The 23,282-nt window shown below is 38.4% G+C and overlaps 1 protein-coding gene across 1 annotated transcript in view; it reads right to left on the bottom strand.

Annotated features, from left to right (window-relative positions):
* The window catches only part of sh3kbp1 (SH3-domain kinase binding protein 1), a 118,398-nt gene extending 96,301 nt beyond the window's left edge, over window positions 1–22,097 (bottom strand). Inside the window, exon 1 of the mRNA XM_036558108.1 lies at window positions 21,854–22,097. Within this exon, the coding sequence (XP_036414001.1) occupies window positions 21,854–21,857 (4 nt within the window). The 5' untranslated portion in view covers window positions 21,858–22,097. The remainder of the gene's footprint in view (window positions 1–21,853) is intronic.
* Window positions 22,098–23,282: the final 1,185 nt, after the last annotated feature.

Genomic DNA, 23,282 nt, shown 5'->3' with positions numbered 1-23,282 from the left:
TTAGCTAAGTTTGGTTAAGGTCAATGCTTCTAAAAGGGGTCACACCAGTTACTGAAAGCAGAGGTTCTAATATACTTTTGCCAACAAAGACAAAAGCAGCACTGTACTAACAAACATGAGTCAATTCACCACATTTTGCAGTTCTGTTAAAACACAAAATCAGTGTTTCACTGAATTGTTAGTCTCTATATTTTCCTCACAGTCTTTCCACAATAAATTGAAACAAATACCAAAATAGTGATTTTGGTTTTGGAATACTGGCACCTTAAGCAGCTACCTGACTACCCAAGCCCCTGAGCATGTCCCTAGTCCCAATTCTGATTTTGATATTAATTTTAAGTGTTGTTTCTAACTGTAATTGATCCTAATCACTGTGTTGTTCATTCTGAGTTTGACTATGACTATGAGTCATCCTAGTCTCCTCGCTGTTCACTCTGAAACCTCCCCCTGACTGTGATTGGTCCTAATCACCATGTCATTTGTCCTGAAACCTACCCTGAACTATGAATGGTCCATATGTGTCACATGGTTGCCTGTGTCACAGAATGGAGCCTCTAGCAATCCTGAAACTTGCACCAAGTATTATTTACAATGGTGCATTTGGTGGGAGTTTGATTATGTTCAGTTCTTTCTTTGTTTGAGGTTCACTGCCAGCTGTTGAGAGGAGGATTCAATCATTGTTTGCCAAATTGCAGTACTATACCGAACTTTTGATATTTATAATAAGTATTGTGAAATATAATAATAGTATAAGTATTGTGAAATACAATAATCACAATACATTACGTGATATTATTATTTGTACTTTTCTGACATTTGAAGTTGAACAGGACAAAATGCAAAAGCAAAACAGTAAAGCTAAGAAAAAAGGCTAACAAAAAGTGTAACAGACTAGTATTTTTTTGCAATATAGCGCTGGCAAAGTTAACAACCAACCACTTGAAAAAGTGGATTATTAAAATATGTTAACAGTATAATGGACTGATTTTCAATTGTACTTGTTACTATGCAGTTTATGCAGTTATACAACGATTATTTACAAGCAGTGTTGTCGAAGTTAATGCATTAGTAACGTTACCACGATAAATTTATACATTTTTAACACCATTAGTGCATTTTCCTAGTGTGACCATTTGAACCATCAGTGCAAGCATGCTGTATGTTGCTATTATAGAATCTGCGATTGCACACCTCTCATTCAAACACGCAGGACAGCACCTTTTCTCACGGGACGTTGGCGCACTTTGTTCGAACAATGAAAATAATGTTATTAAACTATTTATACTAATAAATACTTTCTGATGAAGCTTATTATTTGGTCCCCACAAATTAGTTATGTAGCCATAACTATCAGCACTGCTTTTTAAATGGGGAAAAAAAAAATCTTTCTTTATGGTTAGATTTGAGCAAATGAGACAAATGCGATTAATTACACACAATGTGACTGACAGTTGCTTGACAGCCCTATTTATATCTGTGTATTTGTGATACATGCAGTTGTTCAGTCTTCTAGAAATACTGACCATGATAGACTCAGAAAAGTGTACCGACATGTAATTTACCATGATAACAATAACATATCATATTGTCCACCCTCAGCGTCTGTGTGCATACGTCGGGTGTATTGTTTTGCCTGAGTCTTTGTCACATGACCACTGACCATCTATGCAGGTCTGCTATAAATAAATATCTCCTCACTTAATTAACCACTGCACTCTGGGTGTGTGTTCTGCTGATTCACACATACTAAGACTCTCACGCACTCGGACACAGCTCTCTCTCTCTCTCTCTTTCTTTAGAAGCCCCTCTATGAACCATCTCCTACCCGCTCTCTATCGCGCTCATTAGGTTTTGTTATTTAGCCGGGCTGAAGCACAATGGCCAAAGTGTCCCATAAGGGTAACCATGTCAAGTCTCCACTGACATGGCTGAAGATTATATTATGTAGACAGAAGGCAAACATTGTTTCCGCAGTAAAAGGCTACTTCTGTTCCTGCCTGTTTTACGTAACCCGGGAACTCATTAACCTAAATGGGAGGAATCTGCAAAAGCAGTAAACACCTCCGGAACAGAAATAGGTCTCAAAACCATCCAGGAAGAAGCCAGAGGCCTGAGGAGGCTGAGCCTCTTTTTTTAAAAGGTAAACTACCCACACCTACTCCGAAGATGATGAAAGAAGCACCGCTAACCATGGGCTAAATATAGCACACAAACAAACTAGATGGCCCTATCCGCCCAACAGGCAGACACAATTAGCCGTGACAGCCCACTGCGAAATGATGTAAAAGATTCTGTCACGGGCCCACTACATTCAGAATGGGACTGAGATCAAACGCTCAGCACTGACCCATTTCCACCGAGCAGTCACGAAACAAAGCAGCAGAGCAGGGCCGAGGCCTCTGCGCTACGCTGCTGCGCTGAGGAGAAGCCGATTAGCATCGCTCTTTTACTCAGGGGTTAAAAACTACTTTGAAAAATCAAGTTCATACAATGTTCCCTTCACTCCAAAATGTACTTAGTCAGCCTATATATGTTTGAGTGCCTTATGTTTGCTGTAATGGAGCAACAAAGCTAACAAATCAAGCTAACAGATACTAGAAGCTTATATCCCAAGAGTTAGCATTGCGCAAACCACTCGCCTAAATCATCACACATTTCGATAAAGAGAGTCTAAAGTTGCTATGAAATCTCAAATAGACTTGTTTGTGTGTTTTGATCAAAAGTACAGACAAAATTCCTGCTTCAAAGTGGTTCCCGCACTCAGTAACAATGGTACCCATTAAAAATGGTGTTATGTCGTCGTACCTTCGAGGGAGGGTACATCTTTCTTACTTAGATAGGGAACCTAATTGTACCATATTTCATAGCAGTTATTTTTTTATATTGTGTTGACTACATACACCCCAGCTTGTCTCCAGATTTGTACTATTTAAAAATGTTAAAGAATGGGATAAATATGGATTTGCTAAGTAAACAGGGTGCATTTAAAACTTATTTAAGGTACAAAAGAGGACCTTAAGGACCATGTTGTAACCTTAATGTTATATTATCAACGTTTTCTGTATCTTTTTTTCTGATACTACTAATTTTTTTGGCTAGGCATGCACCAATGGCAATATCTTTGGTACATAAACATAAATAAAATGCAGAAATTCATCTTGATAGAGCTGAAAGATTAAACGAATATAAATCGCAATTTCAGTGAGTGCAATTTTCAAATCGCAAGAGCTGCAATTTTTTTTTATTATGGCCTACATTATCAAAAAATTCTTAAGTTTGAAGTGGGGAAATTTAACCTAGTAACACGGAGATTTTGAACTGCCTATAGATAAGTTGGATCAATCAGAAGCAAGCAAACCTCCATGTGTCGTGAGATCACAACCACAACGTACTGGCTGTCGGGGCACACTACACTCAGGGGTCAAGCCTCAGGCTAGAAAAAGTGGATATTCTGGTCGTCTGAACCTTATCGCAATTTAAATTGCAATCGCTGTATTAGTCAGAAAAATCGCAATTAGATATTTTCTCCAAATCGTTCAGCCCAACATCTCGATTAGCATTGCACAGAAATTTGACTTTTTTCTTTAGGGTTAAAAATGCATTCAGTTTAGACACTGTAGCACAGTAGCACAGCATCACCTAAACAAACATGCTGCTTTTCCGGAGTGCAATAAATATATCATCAAACCTCACTTTCAAATATTGGTTAAATCTATCTTTCTGATTTTGATAATGTTTTAAAATTAATCTGTTAACATATGATTCTGATTAGAGGTGATTTTGATTTGTTTCCAGCCAAACTGGCCGATGGCTGATTTTTTTGGCAGATATTTAGCAGCCTTTTTTTTTTTTACCAAATTAAGTGCGATTATTTGCTCATTGATAGGCCAAACTTAAAATTATTGCCTATTTAAATATTATCAATCAAGTAACTTAGAAACTTATATACCAAACATTCTTACATCATAAAATGGCAACACAAAACTGCCAAAATTAAATAAAAAACTGTTTTATTACAGATTGTGGGCTCCTATCTTGGCTGATTCCAATCCTGTATCCCTAAATCCAATTTCACTGTGCACTTTTTAGCTATTCAATGTATTTTTTCCCCATTTTTTATCCATTAGGACATGTTCTACAGTGTCATAAATCAAATTAACAAATTTATCTAAGCTTACTTAACAACTTGTTTCAGTTTGAAGCCAGCATGTGATGATCCAGCCATGCAGTCTGCACAATGCACAATAGCTCCATTAGCCTTGTACACCAGTGCAGAACTAAAGACACAAACTTCAGACATTAAATAAGTCTCGGCTGATCAAGCGCATCTGGGGAAAGTAGAAAAGTGGGCAAAACTATTATTTTTAATTGAGCTCATTTGTCAAGATTAGTGACACAGTAGGTGGCAGACTGTTGAATATTCATGAGCTATCTGATCCAGCATTAGTGGGCCGACTGCTCTGCCTTTTAGCATTACCTGGGTATAGAGATGCGTCTATCGGCACACCAAAAACGCCAATAAGCAGTCACCATGGGGACGGTGGTGCCAAATAAGGGTTACTATGGAGACCCTAGTGTGCATCTTGTTACCTCCCCCCACCCAGTGCACCAAAAGCAAGCGTCTCGGCTTGCATCTCATCAAGAGCTGAAACAAAAGGCAGACTGTGCGCGGCTGACGAATGGGGGGGCATGTTTGATTGGATGGAGCGGAGCTTCTCCTGAAAGCTCTGTAACAGGCTCGCTTTCACACCCATCACATGACTGCAAAAGTGCCATTCACAGCCAATCCTGACTCCAGATGGTTCTGATACAGAGCACTGCGCTGTGGCTGCGGGTCCAAAACTGAGCTACTAGGGGTGTAAAATGCATGAATTAATGGTGACACATTCATCTGGAGGTGGTGATTCAACTGAATTGATTCTGGATTTTAGAATCAGTAATCAAGTCAAGGCAAATCAACAAGGGCTAGCTAAAGTGTTGCACAACTAAATGTAACTTAATGTAGTAAAAAAGAAAAAATATGTAGATATGTTTGCATATGGACACACATGACCTTGTCCACATCAAAACCTTGTATGTGCAAAATAATAGACATTCTTCAGTTTCAATGTAAGTCAAAGGAAAAAGAATTTATTAAAAGTAATATTGGACCATTTCTTTTGATCCATACACAGTGAAATTTTCACGCAATGTAAAGCGCAGCTGGTGTTTCCTGGGATTAAAAATAAATAAACAAATAATTAAATAAAAAGGAGATAATAGGTTTGGTTTCTACGGTGCCGATATGTAACAAGAAGCATAAAATAGTGCCAAAATTAGTATAGCACAGAATAGAAACATATTAGTCTTATAGTAACCAATAAAAATAATATTAATAAGTATGCACTCACTTTGTTTAGCTCAAACAAAGTTCTTTGAATTTTATAAAACATGAAAAGCTTGCTGTATTGTTTTTATTGCTTTTTTTTTATTCTCCACTACTGTGTAAACAGTTCTTTCAGTCATATTTGTGCATTTTTAGTTCTTAATCTGATATTTTATGATATTTTATGAATAGTTTGAGAAACTGTACCATAAAAATGGACTGAACAACAATAAATAATTTACAGTTGTATGCAAAAGTTTAACTGTGCAAATTAGGTTTTGTTGATTTTCTAAGCAAAAATGTTAAAACTTAAGTTATACAGAGAATATTGTGATTTGGTCGCCGTAGATCATCACAGCCGTGATGTTATTCGTGATAACACACAACCTCGAGTGTTCTATTGCTTTTATACAAAGCTGCGTCAAAGTAACGAGCTCCGCCCACTCGCTGCACAGCCGGCAGTTCGTTCTCCAGCTCCACACAGACCAACTGACAGTTTGGGAATTTAGTGTAGCCTCATCTTCAGAGTCTGACCAAATCGGCTGGTGGTCAAATGTGATCTTAAAAGTGTCCATTTTCTCTTTGCGGCAAAGTAAGAAGTAAAAACGTTCAAATGGCTTAAGCTTCTACCAACAGCTGTCAAACTCGATGCTTAGCAACGGCGTCTCAGAGGAGTGATACCATGTTAGTAGAAAAACCGTGATGTTATGGCGAAATAACAGCACAGTTACAACGCCTCTCAACCAATCAGCTTGTGTGGCCAGAACTAACTGTTGTATAATCTATTTTTTAACATAATGGAAAAAAAAATTAAATAAAACACAAAATATAAAGTGCCGTAACTTTTGCACAGGCCACATTTATGATTTATTTCCCCCAATATGTTAAATTCAGCAAATACACAGCAATTGTGTATTAAAATGTACAGAAGTATGTGCTCTGTAAAGATGTGTTCACTTACTTTGACTCAGAAAATCAACAAAATGTCATTTTGCATACGACTGCATAGCCCTTCGAAATACTTTATTGGCAAAAAGATGAGCTAGAAAGCCTTTAAAACACAAAAAATGCATATAAATGGACACGTCCATCAGACTCCTTCTTACTGTAAGTGAAGCCAGCAGGAGAATTTAAAATATGCATTATCGTCCTGCAAACTGCCAACTGAACACTGCCAAGTAATCGTAACAGCCCAACTGGAGAACAGCAGGGAAGCCCAGAGTTCTGCTTTCTGAGAAAATGTGGAAAAAGCTGAAGATGTGGCCTCACAGTCACGCGGCAGATAAGACCGAATGCCAACTGAGCCGTCAAGAGCGGCGAATCCTCAGACATCACCATGCACCGTGACATTTAAAGCAACACCATCACCCGCAAGCCTTACCCTTACCGCCTCTTAGCACACAGCCCACCCTGCATCACATTTCCTCCCATGCATGCCCATGCATAGTTAGCAGGGGCTTTGTAATCACACAGTGCAGACTGCAGATGCATTCCAGTTGCACGGTCAATCAATTTTGGACTGTGCAGTGGCAAGAAATCACAGATGCTTAACTTGAGTAAACACACTTTTTTTTTTTTTGGTGTGAGCATCCTGACCAATTATAGAGGTTTCGATGACTCAAGGTACTCACAGGATCCAACAAGTGTAGGTAATTTAGTCAAAAATAATACAGGCCTAGTCTTAACCACATAAGGTGAAGAGTTCACGAATGCGTTTTCAACATACTGGAAAGTTCACTGCAATCGCAATATGTATCCTTAGAATTGCAGTGTTTTCCCTACCATTACATAGGCCTGCCTGGTCACTTGGCTTGGATGACCAAACAGTCTAAACCAGGGGTCGGCAACACACGGCTCTTTTACTGCCCTGTCATGGCTCCACAGCAGAACTAGATTTTAAGGTTAAAAATAAAATAATCCTCCTTTGCAGTAAAATAAAGCTCTGCTGATCGTTCAACACAGGTTAAACAATAAACGGTCTCAAATGCTGGAGTTAAAGTAGAACTGCTGATTCACCCTTTAACCCTGAAGGTTGGCGCACAGACTGCTGGTCATCATAGCAACTCAGACAACAATCTTGTCTAGCAGCTAGTATCTAACGAAACGGCAAAGAGAGAGATTTAAGATGAACATGGATAATTTGGAGATGAATGGACCTACTTGCGTTTATAATCACTCCAGCTGGTTTCCTGTTACGTTTAATCTGCAACGAGAAACTGACAAACACTAAAAAGTCGTGAAGCTGAAGTCACTTCTCATTCGTGGCTTCTTGTTCGAATTTTCCTGTTCCACCTTAAATGGTGCAGCATGGTGCAAATTTGAACAAGAAGCTGGAGAATGAGAAGCAACTTCAGCCTCATAAAAAGTCGAACGTTGAGAGACATTTTACAAGAAACTTCTACTTTTGCGGAAAAGTTTCCTGCTGGAGATGTGAGAAAAGCGGCTACAGCTGAGCTAAAGCTTAAAGCAGATCATAGTAAGTCTGTGTTTTCATTTATATTATATATTTTTAGCCTTTATTAGTGCATTAGCACATACTGAGACATACTTACAGTTAAGCTGGTGAAACGTTACTTCAGTAAAATGAACATTAAATGAAATGGACATAAAATGTTGTGGCTCCCAAGATGGTTCGATTTTTGAACTTGACAAAATGGCTCTTCTTAACATTTGGGTTGCCGACCCCTGATCTAAACAATATTTCAGTGTTGGTTTGAGGAACTATTAACATTATTCCTATATTTTTCTATAGTAATACACTGTACTGTGCAAAATTACTGTATTTCCGAGGAGATTAGATACTTCACTTGCAAAAAGAAGGGCAATGTCAAAGGAAAATAAGTTCAAAAATTGGTTAAAAGCTACAGAGAAAGTGGGTTTCCTAACAACCGTGGAAGCGGCAGACCACCAAAACTGCCCCCATCAGATAAACAGCGCTTAAAGCTTTCATCTCTGAGAGAGAGGAGAAAATCAAGCTGCTTCAGATCTGAAAACATCCACAGGTGTTTCTGTCCATCCTTCCACTGTGAGAAGACGCCTCAGCGCTATGGGTCTAAAAGGATGTGTAGCTGTCAAGAAGCCTCACTGAGAAAAGGAAAAGCTGGTCTCAGAACAATGGACTGACCACCTACTACCATCATTGAATGCGTTTAGGATCACTCGGTTTATGAGCAGCAAAAAAATGCAACCAACTTCTAAGACTGAACTGACGGAAAAATATCCCTGCAGATTTCTATGAAAAACAATTCTCACTAAAAGAACGGAAGCTGTACTAAACGGCAAGAGTGGACAAAGTAAATATTGAAAATAAAATTATATTTAGTCATTGAAGGCTCTGTGTTTAAGTTTTTGCTTTGTTTTCTGACCCTGAAAAATAACTAACTTGCACTTAATGGTCACAGTACTGTATGTGAATCATTCTTTGGCCCAGTAGGAACTGTAAAGCATTCAGATGCTAATGAATTCCTCAGATATGAAGAAAGAAACAAATGAACTCCTAATTGACCAATCACAATTCAACATCCTGAAAACAAACGTGTGCATGATGAAAAATAACTTTGCATGATGATATTACTCCAGCCCTGTGTGTTTGACACCATGAATGTAGTCAACCATCCAGCCTGTAAAAAATCTAGCAAAAAACAAAGTGACATGTTTTTTGACCAATATTTCTTATTTTGTCCAAAATGTTACCACTTTTATTGCAAAAATCTAAAATATCACAATGTGACATTCCCCTTAATATCATGCAGCCCTACAAGAAATGCAGACATGTTTTTTCAGCAAAAAATTATCCAAATATTACCTAATGAAACATCCGGCACTGATAAAGATCAGCAAGTTAAAATCAGCCTGGGGGGTGAAGGCTGACAGCACAGAGTTCCTTTCTGCTTCACGCTCTAACACTTATGCAAACACCACTGTGTTCATGTTTAGCAAAGTGCTTGTTTATCTGATGCCCATATTAGGCCATGCGTGTTGCATACTCAGTCCTTTGCGCAGCTTGAATGTGTATGAGGTTTAGCAAGTGCTATGCAAATCTAGCGCATGTTTTTATGCTAATTTTTATCCTACCTGCCTTTTTATTTAGCTTTTACTCTAGCTTCACACTGTGCTGGTTTAGTGGTGCTCAGTGTTTGTATTGGCTGAATACGATGCACCACATGTCTGTTTTTACAGTGCGTGGCATTGACCTGCTTCAGTCCCCTCAACTCTGCTGTCAAATGACATATATATACACACACACACACACACACACACACACACACACACATACACATACACATATATATATATAGATATATATATATATGTATATACACAGTTGTGGGTTGCGGAAATAAAGACTAAAGCTTTGGTTAACCATTACAAGTCTAATTTTGGCACACCATTTAACTTAACATCATTAAATAATAATTTAAATCTATACTTTACAACACTTTACATACATTTTGTGTACATTCTGTATTGGCAGCTTCAAGTTAGCTCTTCCCACTTTCTTCTATCTGTTTCAATAACAACAGCAACAAAAAATAATAATTTTCTTTCCTCAAAACATGATATTATGTCAAATGAAATCATCTTAAACCAAGCAAATACACCTGAAGTTTCTCGTTATAAGGTTATCTATTTTATTTCAAGACTTAAAAAAATTGATAAAATACGCATCAAGAAAAACACTGTAAGCATGTCTACTGCGCAAAGCTAAAGCAGAAATTTTCTATCAAAGTGACACCAGCGTGTTAAACATACAGTAGCATTTGACTCACTGATCCGACGTTACACACATCTTCAAAGTCCGATTCCTGCCAGAAAATAAAAGCTTGAAATGCGAATGAAAGCCTGCTGATTGCTTTATGTTGCCATTGCTATGCAACTATCTCTGAAACATCCATATACTCTGCAAGAAATGGTATCTTGTCACGTTAAATTATCTTAAATATGGTCAATAAATCGAACAGGTCTCCTGCTCAGATTGTTCTAAGCTTAATTTAGGATTATTTACCTTATTTCTAGACATTTTACTTCTTTTAAGTCATTTTATTAAGTAATATTATCTCACTAAATTGGCACATAATTGTGCTTGTTTTAAGAAATGTGCTTGAAACCAGCAACATTGTCTGCCAGTATAGTGAGATAATTTTACTTAAAAAATTTCCTTAAAACAAGTAAATAATGTCTAGAATTAAGCTAGAAAATCTTACAATAAGTGCATGCCAATCTCAAAATAATATAATATATATCGACTAGAATTAAGATCTTTTCACTTGACAAGATACCATTTTTTGCAGTGCAGACCTCATCAGGCAGAGAATTTAAGGTTTTTCTAGATTTTCATCCCTTTTAAATGAATTTTTTTTTTAATCTGACTTTAAATCTCAAGTAATATTTGCAGTTGCGTTTACAGTCCATTTAAAAGAACTAAGCACTGGACATTGTGACACCTCTGTACCACAGTTTAATGAAATGGTAAAGCTAGATTCACACAAACAACCCAGCTGTTAGTCTTATCAGAGTTCTGTGTACTTAATAAATGAAAACAGCTACAGGTGTTTTGAAGAAGGTGTGTTTTTGGTGACTGACTATGCCATTTTTGTGGGACAGAAGGCCAAAAAAAGTATGTTAAAATATCCAGTTATGTGTGCACAGGGCCTGAGAACTTGGGCTGGAGTTCTGGATGACTTCTGCTTTGAGCCTAAAGCCAGACCCCCTGAGTTTAGACTGAAGGATAGAACTAAGGAACAGGAAAGAGATGGGGTGTGAAAATTCTGTCACAGAATATTCTTAATCCTATTATATTCTTCTTTCAGCCTTAATCTGTAGAAATTAACCAAAGCTTTTTGCTAAAAAGTGAGTTTTTGTCAGTATTTATCAAATTAAACTCAACAAAAAGGTAGATGGGTGCTGTTACATGTTCAAACAAGACCTCCACAAAGTTTCAGTCAATTTAGACCAAAACATTATGTGGCATTTTTCCTCAAACTAAATTTAGCTGTTGGACATGAATAGGTCGAGTTAAATATACGTGGAAAACAAGTAAGAATATCAGGTTACAAAGAAAGGTTTGTCCAGCCGCCTGCCTGAAAAGACAGAAACATTCAGAGAAGTCTGCAAACACTAATTTAATAACAGTCCCAGTATACAGCAGTAAAGTGAATGCACAGTTTTGATATCGCATTATGACTTCTGCATATTATCTGACTGTTCCTCATTTTATTCTGCTTATTCAAATCAGTTCAAATCAGCTCTCATACACAGCAGTTTGGTATTTTACAAAAATATAGTAATAAATATTTGTGGTATATAGTACAGCATAAATAACTACAGCTGCAACATTTTGTGTGTTATTATATTACAGGGGTGTCAAACTCAATGAGAAAAAGGATCATAATAGGAAATTTTAACAAATCTGTGGTTCAGAGAAAAGAAATTGTCCATTGCTTTATTCAAAATATGCAATAAACAGTAAAATACAGACACCTGTGGTAAACCTTTAAACGTCCCCAGGAGCTCAGCCTTTTAAACCTACCTCTCTGCTTGAACTAAACACCTGCCATCCTTTCTTTGCTGCAAGTTCATTAATACATGGGCTCTGAGCTGCTGAGCTGATGTTCAGTGTTTATGTTAGCTGAACTACAGCTGAAATGCAGCTAGTGTGTTTGGTGATATGGCTGGAGTTTATTTGTGTAGAACTGTGTAGAACTGAGGTGTAACCACTGTCCCACAGATTGTTGTTGGGGAAGGAGAGTCAGGGCAACGCTGCAGTGCATGTTGGGGACTGTAGTGCAGCGCACTGTAATACTAATAGACAAAACACTTATGCAGGCTGGACAGGATTGTGTCACAGGCCTGATCTGACCCACAGGCCTTGTGTTTGACACATGTATTCTATTATGAACATTACTAGAGATTTGTAATATGTAAACATGGTTAAAGTTTCAAAATGTGTTTCACCTCCGAGTCCATACAGTCCATATATGAGTACTGAGCTGCCAAACCAGCCACTTCTGAATTCACAAAAGCCACTTACGATGTCACAAAATCTCTTTACATATACCCCCCATTCAGCCTACAGCAGTTAAGCACTGCCCTCTCACACTGTTATAAGGAGTTATAAGGTGTGTTTCAATACAGAGCAGCCTACCAGAATAGAGCTTGTTTACATATATCAGTCTTAAAACCAGCCTGTTTCATTCTCAAGGATAAGAAGTTGTAAAATGGTCAGGTAAAATGAATAAGCACTATTTTTGAACATAACACCATAAGTGGATGCCAAGGAAAACATAAAATACAAGAAATATATTTATTAATTATTAAATAGTTCTCTGCTGTCGGAACAAAACCTCATATTTCCATTTTTTAATTTTTGACAGAATTTGAAAATACCTGTTGCCTTTTACATTGTGTGCAAATGTCATGACGAATGGACCAAAAGAAACGTCCCAAAAAGACTTGGAAAAAAAGTCTGGTTACACTGATTTACATTAAAAGTAAAGCATGGTTTATCCTTCTCCTGTAAAGTTACCATTTTGGAGAAACGAGGTTTTGTTCCAGTGATTTATTTATATTTAAATATATATGTATATAATAAAATATTTATACATAGTGTTTACCAGCACTGCTATGTCTGTTAGCTTATACACACTAGCTGTAAAACAACTCGAATAATACATCATTTTGTCAGTTTATGGTTTAAACAAGAGGAATGTCAATGTACATGTTATGTACAAGACTTATAGGGGTTGAACTTTTTTTTTTTCCAATCGAAAAGGCATCAAAGCATAAGGAAATACATTGTTATCTCGAGCCTTAAAGGAACACTCCAGCATTTTCCAACCTCATCTCCATCAGCAGCATCTGAGGCATACAGTTGATACCCACCGACAATAATAATGACACATTTCCCTGGAAACCTCTTGACTCCAAGCGCCAACTGGAAGGTGCTCAAGCTCAATTACACATAGGCATCAGGTTAAAAAACAGCCCTTGATTATTCTTCTAAATAAATCTTCCATACTGCCTGGAGCTGTGGTAAGGACGCACATCAACGCAGCGCTTTATCTCTGTGGATTGTGTAAATCCCTCACCGCATCGTCACTGCGCTGCCCTCCAGCCGCAGCTAACAGTCGGCCTGTTTGAGTAGAATATAAGCTCTGATAGAATTGGAGAAGCAGGGTTACGACCAGACCATGAACGCTTGTTCAAAGGGAGAACTATTTCACAAAACGTAACCACTCGTCTCTGACCGCTTCCCTCATGCGAGAGATCGAAATAACAGTCTTGTCTCTCTCTGCATCGACATGACACACCTGGAACAAGAGAATGCAAAGCCCACTTTATCGATGGGCCTGCTGGAAAAAGTGATAAGTGCCGCAGAGGAGATCAATTTTGCTTTATCAAGACAGTCTTTTGGACACGGACTGGGCTAAACTGCAACGCCAATGATCATTTACTGCTGAAAACCATTGTTAAACTCATAGTGCTGCACTATGGATGAAATACAAGTGCTGCAATTACATATTGCAATAGCGAGGCACCTTGATATATATTCAAATCACACGGGTGAATCAATAAAACAGTCATATGTAAAAGTTCAAACACTCCCAGTCACATTACATGACTGTGAAAATGATTTAATAATAAAGTGTATTTGCCAAGTTTAACATATTTATAAAAAAAAAGAAAACCTCTAAGGCAAAGGTGCCATAACTTTTGCACAGGCCACATTTAATGTTTTAATTTTCCCCTAATATGTTAAATTCAGTGAATAATCTGTAGCTGTGCTTTAAAATGTGCGGAAGTGTGTTCTCTCTTGAGGACGTGTTTACTTGTCATGTAGAAAATCAACAAAAACATCATTTGACCAGGGGCGCCCAAACTTTTGCATATTGACTATGCATGGTTAAAAATTAGCCTGGAAAATAATTTACTTTCTTTGGATTGTATGAATAGCTTCATCAACACATGTACAGAAACAAATCTGGATCTGTGATTGGTCAGGACGCTCAAAGCACACAGTTAAATGATTGGCGAACGGTTCATGAGCTCATTTGCATATTCAAGCTTTCTGCGATTCTGATTTCTTTACAGTGGTGGTGATCGGAACCAGGGGACACCATGTCTGCAACACAAATATAGCCATTTTATTTACCACCTAAAACCACCAGTCAACCTAAACGTGTCTTCCGAGTTTATATATGTAATGTTCATGATGGTAAAAGGTAAAATAGAAGGTAAAAATAGGTTCTCCTTGGGACTATTTTGCCTTACAACACCCTGTCATGTACCTCTCCACCATGAATGTATTTTAAATACACCAAAACTTTATCACAAAACTATCGTACAACAACGTCTCGAACATCAGGCAGTCATTTCACGTAATTCCTTTCTGTGCAGGAGCTTTTAGAGCTGAACGTCTGGTTCCTATCTCCACCACTGTGAACAATTCTGACACTGTAAGTCTCTCGAGAACAGATCACTTCACACCAAACCACTCTGAATCACTTTGTTTACATCTCAACGGAATTACGCCTACATTGAAAAAAAAGATTAAAAAGTGGTGGATTTCCCCTTTAACAAAAAATGCACAGTGCTGGCCTCCTTTTAGTCTCAATCCCATTTCTTATTTTTACTCTTACCCCTTGTTTTCAAGCGTCACCTTGATTCTTGCAACTGAATTACAAGAGGTAGTGGCTGAAATCTTCCCTATGAAATGGGACCCTCAAATAAAGAGAACATTGCTTCATTAACAGCTACTAGCGCTGCTCTGTAGGTGACCCTGCCAGTCTGCAGTGATAGCAGAGGAGGGTAAAGTTCAGCTTGTCACTGCTGGGCTATAGTTATATTTAGGGCATCATATGCTTTTAAAGAGAGGGGATGAGACAGTTATTTATTACCTCTCACCCCTGATTCTTCAGTGATATGAAGCTGAAGTCAGATATTCACCAGCTTCTTATTAGAACTTTCCCGTTCCACCTTAAATGGAGCAGCAGTTCTGATGCCTGAGGTGTCAGAATGTAACTACTGGACTATTTAAGGTGGAACGGGAAATTTAGCTAGCTAGCTACCAAGACATCAGCATACTATTAGCAATTCTTTTATGCTTGTTATGAGAAAATGACCATAATACATTGAAATGACATTAAACTAAGATAATACAATGGTTATCGTAATTAAAAAAAAATACTTATATTTGTGGGTTTCTTTGGTCTCTTGCGCAGCCAACTTGCCGGTTTTTCTTTTTTTCTCATAACATAAAGTGTCGCTCTGAAAACCCTCCAAGGTGGTTTTAGGTGCCAACACTTCTCCCTGCCCCTTTATCTCAAAAGAAAAATCAGGACACCCTACCGCTAGGTGTGAATGCGCAAAACAGACAGCTAAAGGCTAAGCGGTAGGGGCGAGGGGTGAAATGGGATGGGGCCTTAGGCCTAAAATGGGTCTTGTAAAGCAGCCCTGTGTTTGTCCGTGAGAGTTCAAATGTATGTAAAGTCTGTGCACAGAGTAATGAAAGTATAACCCGTGAGTTAAAACACCAAAATATGAAAAGCTCTGCAATGTGGCATCAGCAATGATGTCAGTCAAAATGCCCAACAGAGCACAACACACGAAGGGATTACATAACTGCGTTCAATGTATTATTCACCTTTAAAGGAGCACAACCAGCTGCGAGACAAGACGTCTGGGGATACGTGTATATCTGTATATCTGGAGCATTTAGGTGTGAAGAAGCCTTCAGAGAAATAAGCTTGTGCGCATAGGGAGGCAGAAAATGAGGGCTTAGGCTGTGAGTGGGAGGAACACTGGTGTAAAAATGATTCCGTTGTGATGTTTCATGACATAGATTTTACCATATTGTGGACACCATGATGAGCCTAAATAACACAGAGCAACAAACACGACAAGTGAAACTTAAACAGCTTAAATTTGTCTTAGAAACTCCATCAAAATATTTCCTCTATTTACAGTCGCACGCAAAAGTTTGAATGCTTCTAGTCTAATTACCTTTTCAGTCTATTTTTTTACATGAAATAAGTTAACACATCCTCTACAGAGAACATAAATATGGTACACACACAGCTACAGCAGATTTATGCAGTTTAACTAACTGGGAAAAAAACATACAACATAAGATGAGCCATATTTGTAGCACAGGTTCTTTTTTGGTTCTTTGTCCAGATAAAATTCAGCAAATAAACAGTATGTATATATTAAAATGTGCAGAAGTGTGCTCTCTGTAGAAGATGTGTAACTTACTTTCACTTAAAAAAATAATAATAATAATAAAAAATAAAAATATCAATAAAATGTCATTTGAGTAGGGGTGCCCAAGTTTTTGCTTATGCCTGTACAGTATTAGCACAGATTAGCTATCAGTCTGTGATGGGCTTCTTTTTTTACTCTGTTGTTGGGCTCTATTCGACAACATGTACATAATGTTATGATATCCTAAGTGAATTTATTATTATTGCTTTTTTAGTGTATCGTAATATTTCTAATGTCTAGACAATAGTAAGAACGAGTTTAAGAATGGAAGCGTTTTTCATTAATGTAACCCATTTAAATATCTTTCCCTGTAACTCTGCTATCAGATTAACTAAAACAGTGATTGCGTTTACCTGCACTCGATAATCCGATCAATGAAGGATTTAAATATCATCTTTTGTTTTAAAAAAGGCCGCGGCATGAAGTTTGAGTTTTACATTATGTTTTACGTCACGGCTTCTTCTGCGAGTTTATTGGCTGGTTGCAAAGCAGAAATCTGATTACTGCCTGACGCATGTAGACCCGGAGTTTCCCCGTTATCTGATTACTCAAGTGCCTGATTTGTGGTTCTACAGTTATCAGATTATGAAGTGCATGTAAACACACAGTGATGTCTCTCTGTGTGTGAAACGTTGTGAGTCTGTGTTGAGCTGCTAGCGAGCAATTAGGGATGACAGGCCCTGCTGAGATAAAGCAGACAAAAAACTGTCCAAATACCACAATAAAATTAGCATTTAAAACACAAAACAGGTTTTTAAAAGTTGACTCGCTTGACAACCTATGACAAAATTCTAGTTCTAAGTCATTTTGGACCATTTCTATTGGTCAAAGAGGTTATGAGTTTGTGAAACTGGGTCTGCTGGTGCTTTAAAACAGGTTTCCACACACAAAACCGATGTAATGTAATCTATTTGAATGGATACTAAAACCAGTCCTTCTATTATCTCACTTCCACATTGTGGGGAGATTAACTCCATGTAGACAGGCCCGGGACAGGGGGACACATGCACGACGCAGACTTTAAGAGGATTGTGGTGATAATTCCTCAGCATATGCACCGATATGTAACTTATGGTCAGCCTTATGGAGGCTTTTCATTGTTATGGTACCTATGTTTTAACATGTGGGAGAAAATCTCATTTTAGGTGAAACAAATCATTCCATGAGCCACAGGCCCTGAATTCACTCACTAAACAAGACTACAGGAGCTGCAGTTAGAGATATTTTTCATTATAAAGTCACAGACTTGTCCAACGCATAGACGTATGGTGTATTTCACAAAAATGCCATAAAAATGTCATTAAGCCTGCAACGCTGTAAACGATGCTTCAGCTCAAACAAACTTTACCTTGTGGCCTGAAAGCCATCTAGTAGCAGTTAGCCTTGGGCTGATAACTGATATTATCATGATAATTTAAATAAGTGCTGACATTATGCAAATGATCGTTCTTTTATTCTTTCGCTCACCACGTTTTTCCTTTCCCTTTTGATTGAACCAGTCACTGCGTACTAAAGTTAAAGATCATTTTTATACTGAAATCTCAGTCAAAAAAAGGCCAATTTTCAAATCACAAGATCTGTAATTTATTTCTAGCCAACACTCTTAAAAATGATGGTTCTTCAAGGGTTCTTTAGATAAGAAAATGGTTCTAAAAAGAACCATGAACACTCAAATAACCCTTTTCATGATTCAAGGGGACTTTGCATCATAAAATGGTTCTTCAGATTGATGGAGAATGTGTTGTAGATGGTTCTATATAGAACCATTTTGAAAAGGGTTCTATGTTGCACCGAAAAGGGTTCTGTTACTGTTATGTTGTCAAGCTTGTAACAATAGAAGAAGTCTTTCTGATGCTCTTTAGAACCCTTTTCCAAATGGTTCCATAAGAACCATATACACCACATTCTCCATCAATCTGAAGAACCCTTTCATGATGCAAAGAACCCTTTAATCATGCAAAGTGTTTATGGTTCTTTATAGAACCATTTTCTTTTGTGAAGAACCCTTGAAGGACCGTCGTTTTTAAGTGTGTACTTTATCAACAAGGCTGTCTGAACAACTTTTAAGTGGAAACTTGAAACTTAGAAGTGCTTGCAGATGATTTAGACCAATCAGAAGCAGCCACGTGACGACACCTACTATCACTACAACTGCAACTAACTTGCGGTTTTGTGCACCTTGTTCAGTTTTCAAGACTCGAGCTAGAAAAAGTGCACATCGCTGCGGTCGGAACAAAACCTCGTATCTCCAAAACGGTATCTTTACAGGAGAAGGAAAAAACATACGTTACTTTTAATGTAAGTCAATGGAACCGGACTTTTTTCCAAATCATGTAGGTTCATTTATTTTAGTCTATTGTTCATAAAATTTACACACAATGAAAAGGGCAACAGGCATTTTTATTATGGGTGCAGCAGCTTGAATGGTGCTCCACCATTTAAGGTGGGATGGAAATCTTTCTGCATCTTAAATGGTGCAGCAGTTCTGCAGCACATTCTGGCACCACCACTTAATTAGAGGAAAAACTGAAAAATGTTTTGTTTCGACAGCAGTGATATGCTGGTGCTCCAGGCAAAAAAAAACAACAACAACAACAAAAAAAAAGAAAGAAATAAATAGAAAAATAAATGCAATTTAAATCGCACAAAGTCACAATATTGGTCAGAAAAATGAGTATTAGAGACTTCCCAAAAGTGTTCAGCCCTACCTTTTTCTACTGCTAGTTCAAAACGTTATCACTGTTGTTGGAAGAAAACCTCGCATCTCCAAAATGGTAACTTTACAGGAAAAGGAAAAAACCTGCTTTACTTTTAAGTCAATGGAACCAGACTTTTTTCCAAGTCATTTTGGGCCATTCTTCATTAAATTTACACACATTGCAAAGGGTAACAGGCATTTTCAAATTATGTCAAAAACTGAAAAATGACAAAAATGGAGATACAATGTTTTCTTCCTACAGTTATACAACAGAAAAGACTGCGGTTCATTATAGTCTATATGAAGAAAAAAAACAGCACCAACTAATTAACTACCTACATGCATACTTTGAATGCCACTTGGAATGATTATAACATGGATTTCCAGTCTGGTTCTGAATGCTGCTGTACATAAACATGAAACAAAAAACCTCTCTTAGATCTCCAGCAGACAGTAAAATGGACGAGCTTGTTCTGAAGGAGCCTGGAAACGTGCCAGTTCGGTAATATTTTGGTTTCCAATCAAACAAATGTGGAGAACCACTAGATATTAACTGTGTCGTCTGTGCAAAATATAGTTATCCTTACGATCTATTAAGTAATATTAGAAAAGCCCAGTTGGTTTCATCGTTACTATAATACCATCAAGGAAAATCCAAGCCATGATGTAAGGCTCTGTCAGCCTCCCATGTGGCACTTCTCAGCTTAATCTGAATCATGGTGACATCATTTATCGCACTAATTCTGTATATGATAACAATTTGTTTAATTTCCATCATTCAGGCTTAAAATACGTGGTAGCATTTCTAGCGATCTGCAAAACAGCTGCCTTCAGGTACATCCTGGTGAATCATACAGCGATACTGTACAGCCCTGAGGGTTTTTAGGCGTTATGGGCCTCAAATAACAGGGGACACTTGAAGGGGAATTACACCAATTTCTCAAAATTACTGCACAATTAAATACAAATCTGGGCAATATGACAATATTTATCGCTGTAGTCATAAATGACATCACAATATGTCACAACATGCTTTTCTGAGTATATCGTGGACATCAGTAATACGTTATAATTACATCAGTAATTATAAATCAAGCCCCAATAGCATGTTTAATTAAAAAAGAGAGCATAATTAGTCCTGTTTAATTTGATTTAGTGCAGTACAGTGTGCGAAATGTTGAATGGAAGTAGTTTTTGATAGCATTTTTAAAATGTGGCCCTACTTTGTCTGTTCTAACTCATCAGATATCAGAAAAAATGTGTTGTAAAAAACTTTCTGAAGTATTGATATTACATTTTGCCATATTACCCACCTCTAATTAAAAAGTTGTTGTAAACAAAGACAATCGGAATGGTTTGATGTGATATATTCCATTTTAGAGAAACTTCATAATTGTTCACAGTGGTGGTGAATGGAACCAGACGTCCGAAAACAGGTTTAACGCTTCTAAAAGCTCCCTCACAGAAAGTGACTGCATGAGATGATTATGAATACGCTGCTTGACGATATTCCTTTGTTTTATGATAGTTTTGATGGTTAGACAGTTTTGCACACATGCAGGCCGTTGTAAGGCAAAACTGTCGCCTTAAGAAAACATATTTTTTCAGATTTAACACTATTTTACCATTAAGAACGTCACAAAAACTCAGAAGAGTATTATAAAATGGCTATATTTGTGTTGTATGCATGGTGACCCCTGGTTCCCATCACCACTATTGCACAGATATGAGTCTCTACAACTAACGATTTCACATCAAACCACTCCGATTGACTTTATTTACATCTCAAGCATTAAATTATAGAGAACTTTTTTAAAAATGTGCAGAGTTCACGTCTTAAAAACTCTCATCTGATCCAATTTCAGAGCAAAACGAGATCTTCTAAGCAGGCTAATTCAATTCCAGTAGTCAGTTTCAAAGAGAAACTGAAGAAATAAACAGCTTTGTCATTCAGGACCTAAAGCACATTGTACCACATGACCCAAAGAACCATTATACCTGTATCTATCCTATCAGTTTGCACCCCATTCACCATCTGTTCAGGCAGGGATAGAGAGGAGGCACAGCATCAGCTAATAGTCCAAACCTACAGAGCAGATCTGCTCACTTTCAACCCAGACAAGAAGTAGAAAAGCACAAGTTCCAGGCCCTGAGTGAGTGATAGACCAGTACACATACGCTACTTCCTCTATATCCTCATGAAACTGCAGAAGATTCCACATTCAGGCCAGCTGGATGGGAGCTGGAAGCCAGACTGGGGAATGAAATTCAGCTGGAGTTAACTCTTTAAGATCTTTATGGAGGGGGAAAAAGATGTAAACGTGTCCACATCTTGAATCCAGCCTGCTCAACTTTGGAAACAAGGTTGGTAGAGAAGATGTGGGCAGAAATGTAGCTATAGGACACGAAATAAAGCGTCCTTACAGCACAAGTCAATATAAATAGACTTAAAACTAAAGAACACAGTGCAGTTGAGCTCTGGAGTTGCTCAGCTGAGTAATGAAACGCGTAGACGCTGCGCTACTCACCCATTTATAAACTTGTTCACGCAGCCTGGTCCTCCAGGAGACTGATAAGTGCAGGAGAAGAGAGAGAAAGGGGGGAAATCCTCTACTTCAGGGGAGAAGAGTGGCGCTGGAGAAGCCCTGCGCCCCAGCCCGACAGGAGGAGGAGGAATATAACGGTAGTGCTGCTTAAGCAGGCGGGGCGCGATGGGGAAGCATAGTCCTTACGCAGGGGAGGATTCTCTTCTCTTCCAGAAGCAAAACGGGAGACGGGACGGAGTGTGGGATGGTGCCCCGTTACAGGCTCCGATTGCACCGCTACGTTTCGGCTCCTCCAACCCGCCCTGCCTGCCTGCCTGCCTGAGCCCAGCCTGCGTATTCTCGCGAGAAAACGTGCAACGTTAGCCCGGTCCCTCATCAGCTGCACTCCAATCACCAGCCTCAACTTGGCTTCTGTTTCGAATTTCCCGTTCCACCTTAACTGCTACACCATTTAAGGTGGAACGGAACATTTCCGCTCCACCTTAAATGGTGCTGCAGCTTAAATGGCGCTTCGCTATTTAAGGTGGAACCGAAAATGTTCTGCTCTGCCTTGAATGGTGCAGCAGTTACATTCTGTCGCCAACATTTAAGGTGGAACGGAAAATTTGAATAAGAATTTAGGCCTACTTTATTTTTTTTATTGTTTTCTTAACCGAATGTTGATGATAAAATGTCTTCATATGTCAAAGATTGCCTACTTTAAGAGACTTCTGTCAAATTGTCGTGTTCAGTGACATATAGAGTGATGGAGACTCTATAGGCTTAACCTTTTTACAGACTATTATTGTTTTTTCTGCACGTTTTATACGTTACAAAAGTGTTTAGACACCTTTATTGGCTCGAATTCGTGTTTATTTAAGTCTGTAAAGCTATATGTGGTATGAAAATGTCTCTCTGCTGGCACCTTGTGGTCAAACGGTGAAACAGCGTGTAAATCAGCTTCACGGTTGAGTTGATGGAGCAGTGGCTGTACACTGTAGGATGGAGCACCTCTCTGCACTGTGTTATGGTGGTGTGGGGATTGCTCTTGGCTTCTGTGCGTGTTGGGGTTGTTTATGTCCCCACTGTGCTTTGACAGACGGGTAGGGCTTAGCTGTCCCGCCGTGGGCCTAAGCTCAGTGTTTGTGCTGCTGATGCTGGAGAGACTGACACCCGCAGTGGGAATGTGCTTTGGGCAGCAGAAAGCGGGATGCGTCGGGGGTAGTCACCGGGTGGGGAGACAGGGTGATACAGAGGAAAGTACACAGGGCAGACGGACGTTGGGTCAGTAAGGGTGTGGATTTCAATTCAGTATCGAAAAATGAAAAAATGAGCCATCGAAATGTAAAACAAATGCTGATATGCCCTCAGTGAGGGTCTCTTATATTAACCATCTGATAAAACTGTATGTGTCTGTCTGTCTGCCTGTCTA

The sequence above is a fragment of the Colossoma macropomum genome, unplaced genomic scaffold (genome assembly GCF_904425465.1).
Source record: "Colossoma macropomum unplaced genomic scaffold, Colossoma_macropomum, whole genome shotgun sequence".
NCBI classification, from domain to species: Eukaryota; Metazoa; Chordata; class Actinopteri; order Characiformes; family Serrasalmidae; genus Colossoma; species Colossoma macropomum.
The sequence above is the reverse complement of the archived record's forward strand: the minus strand, read 5'-3'. Positions and strand labels throughout refer to the sequence as shown.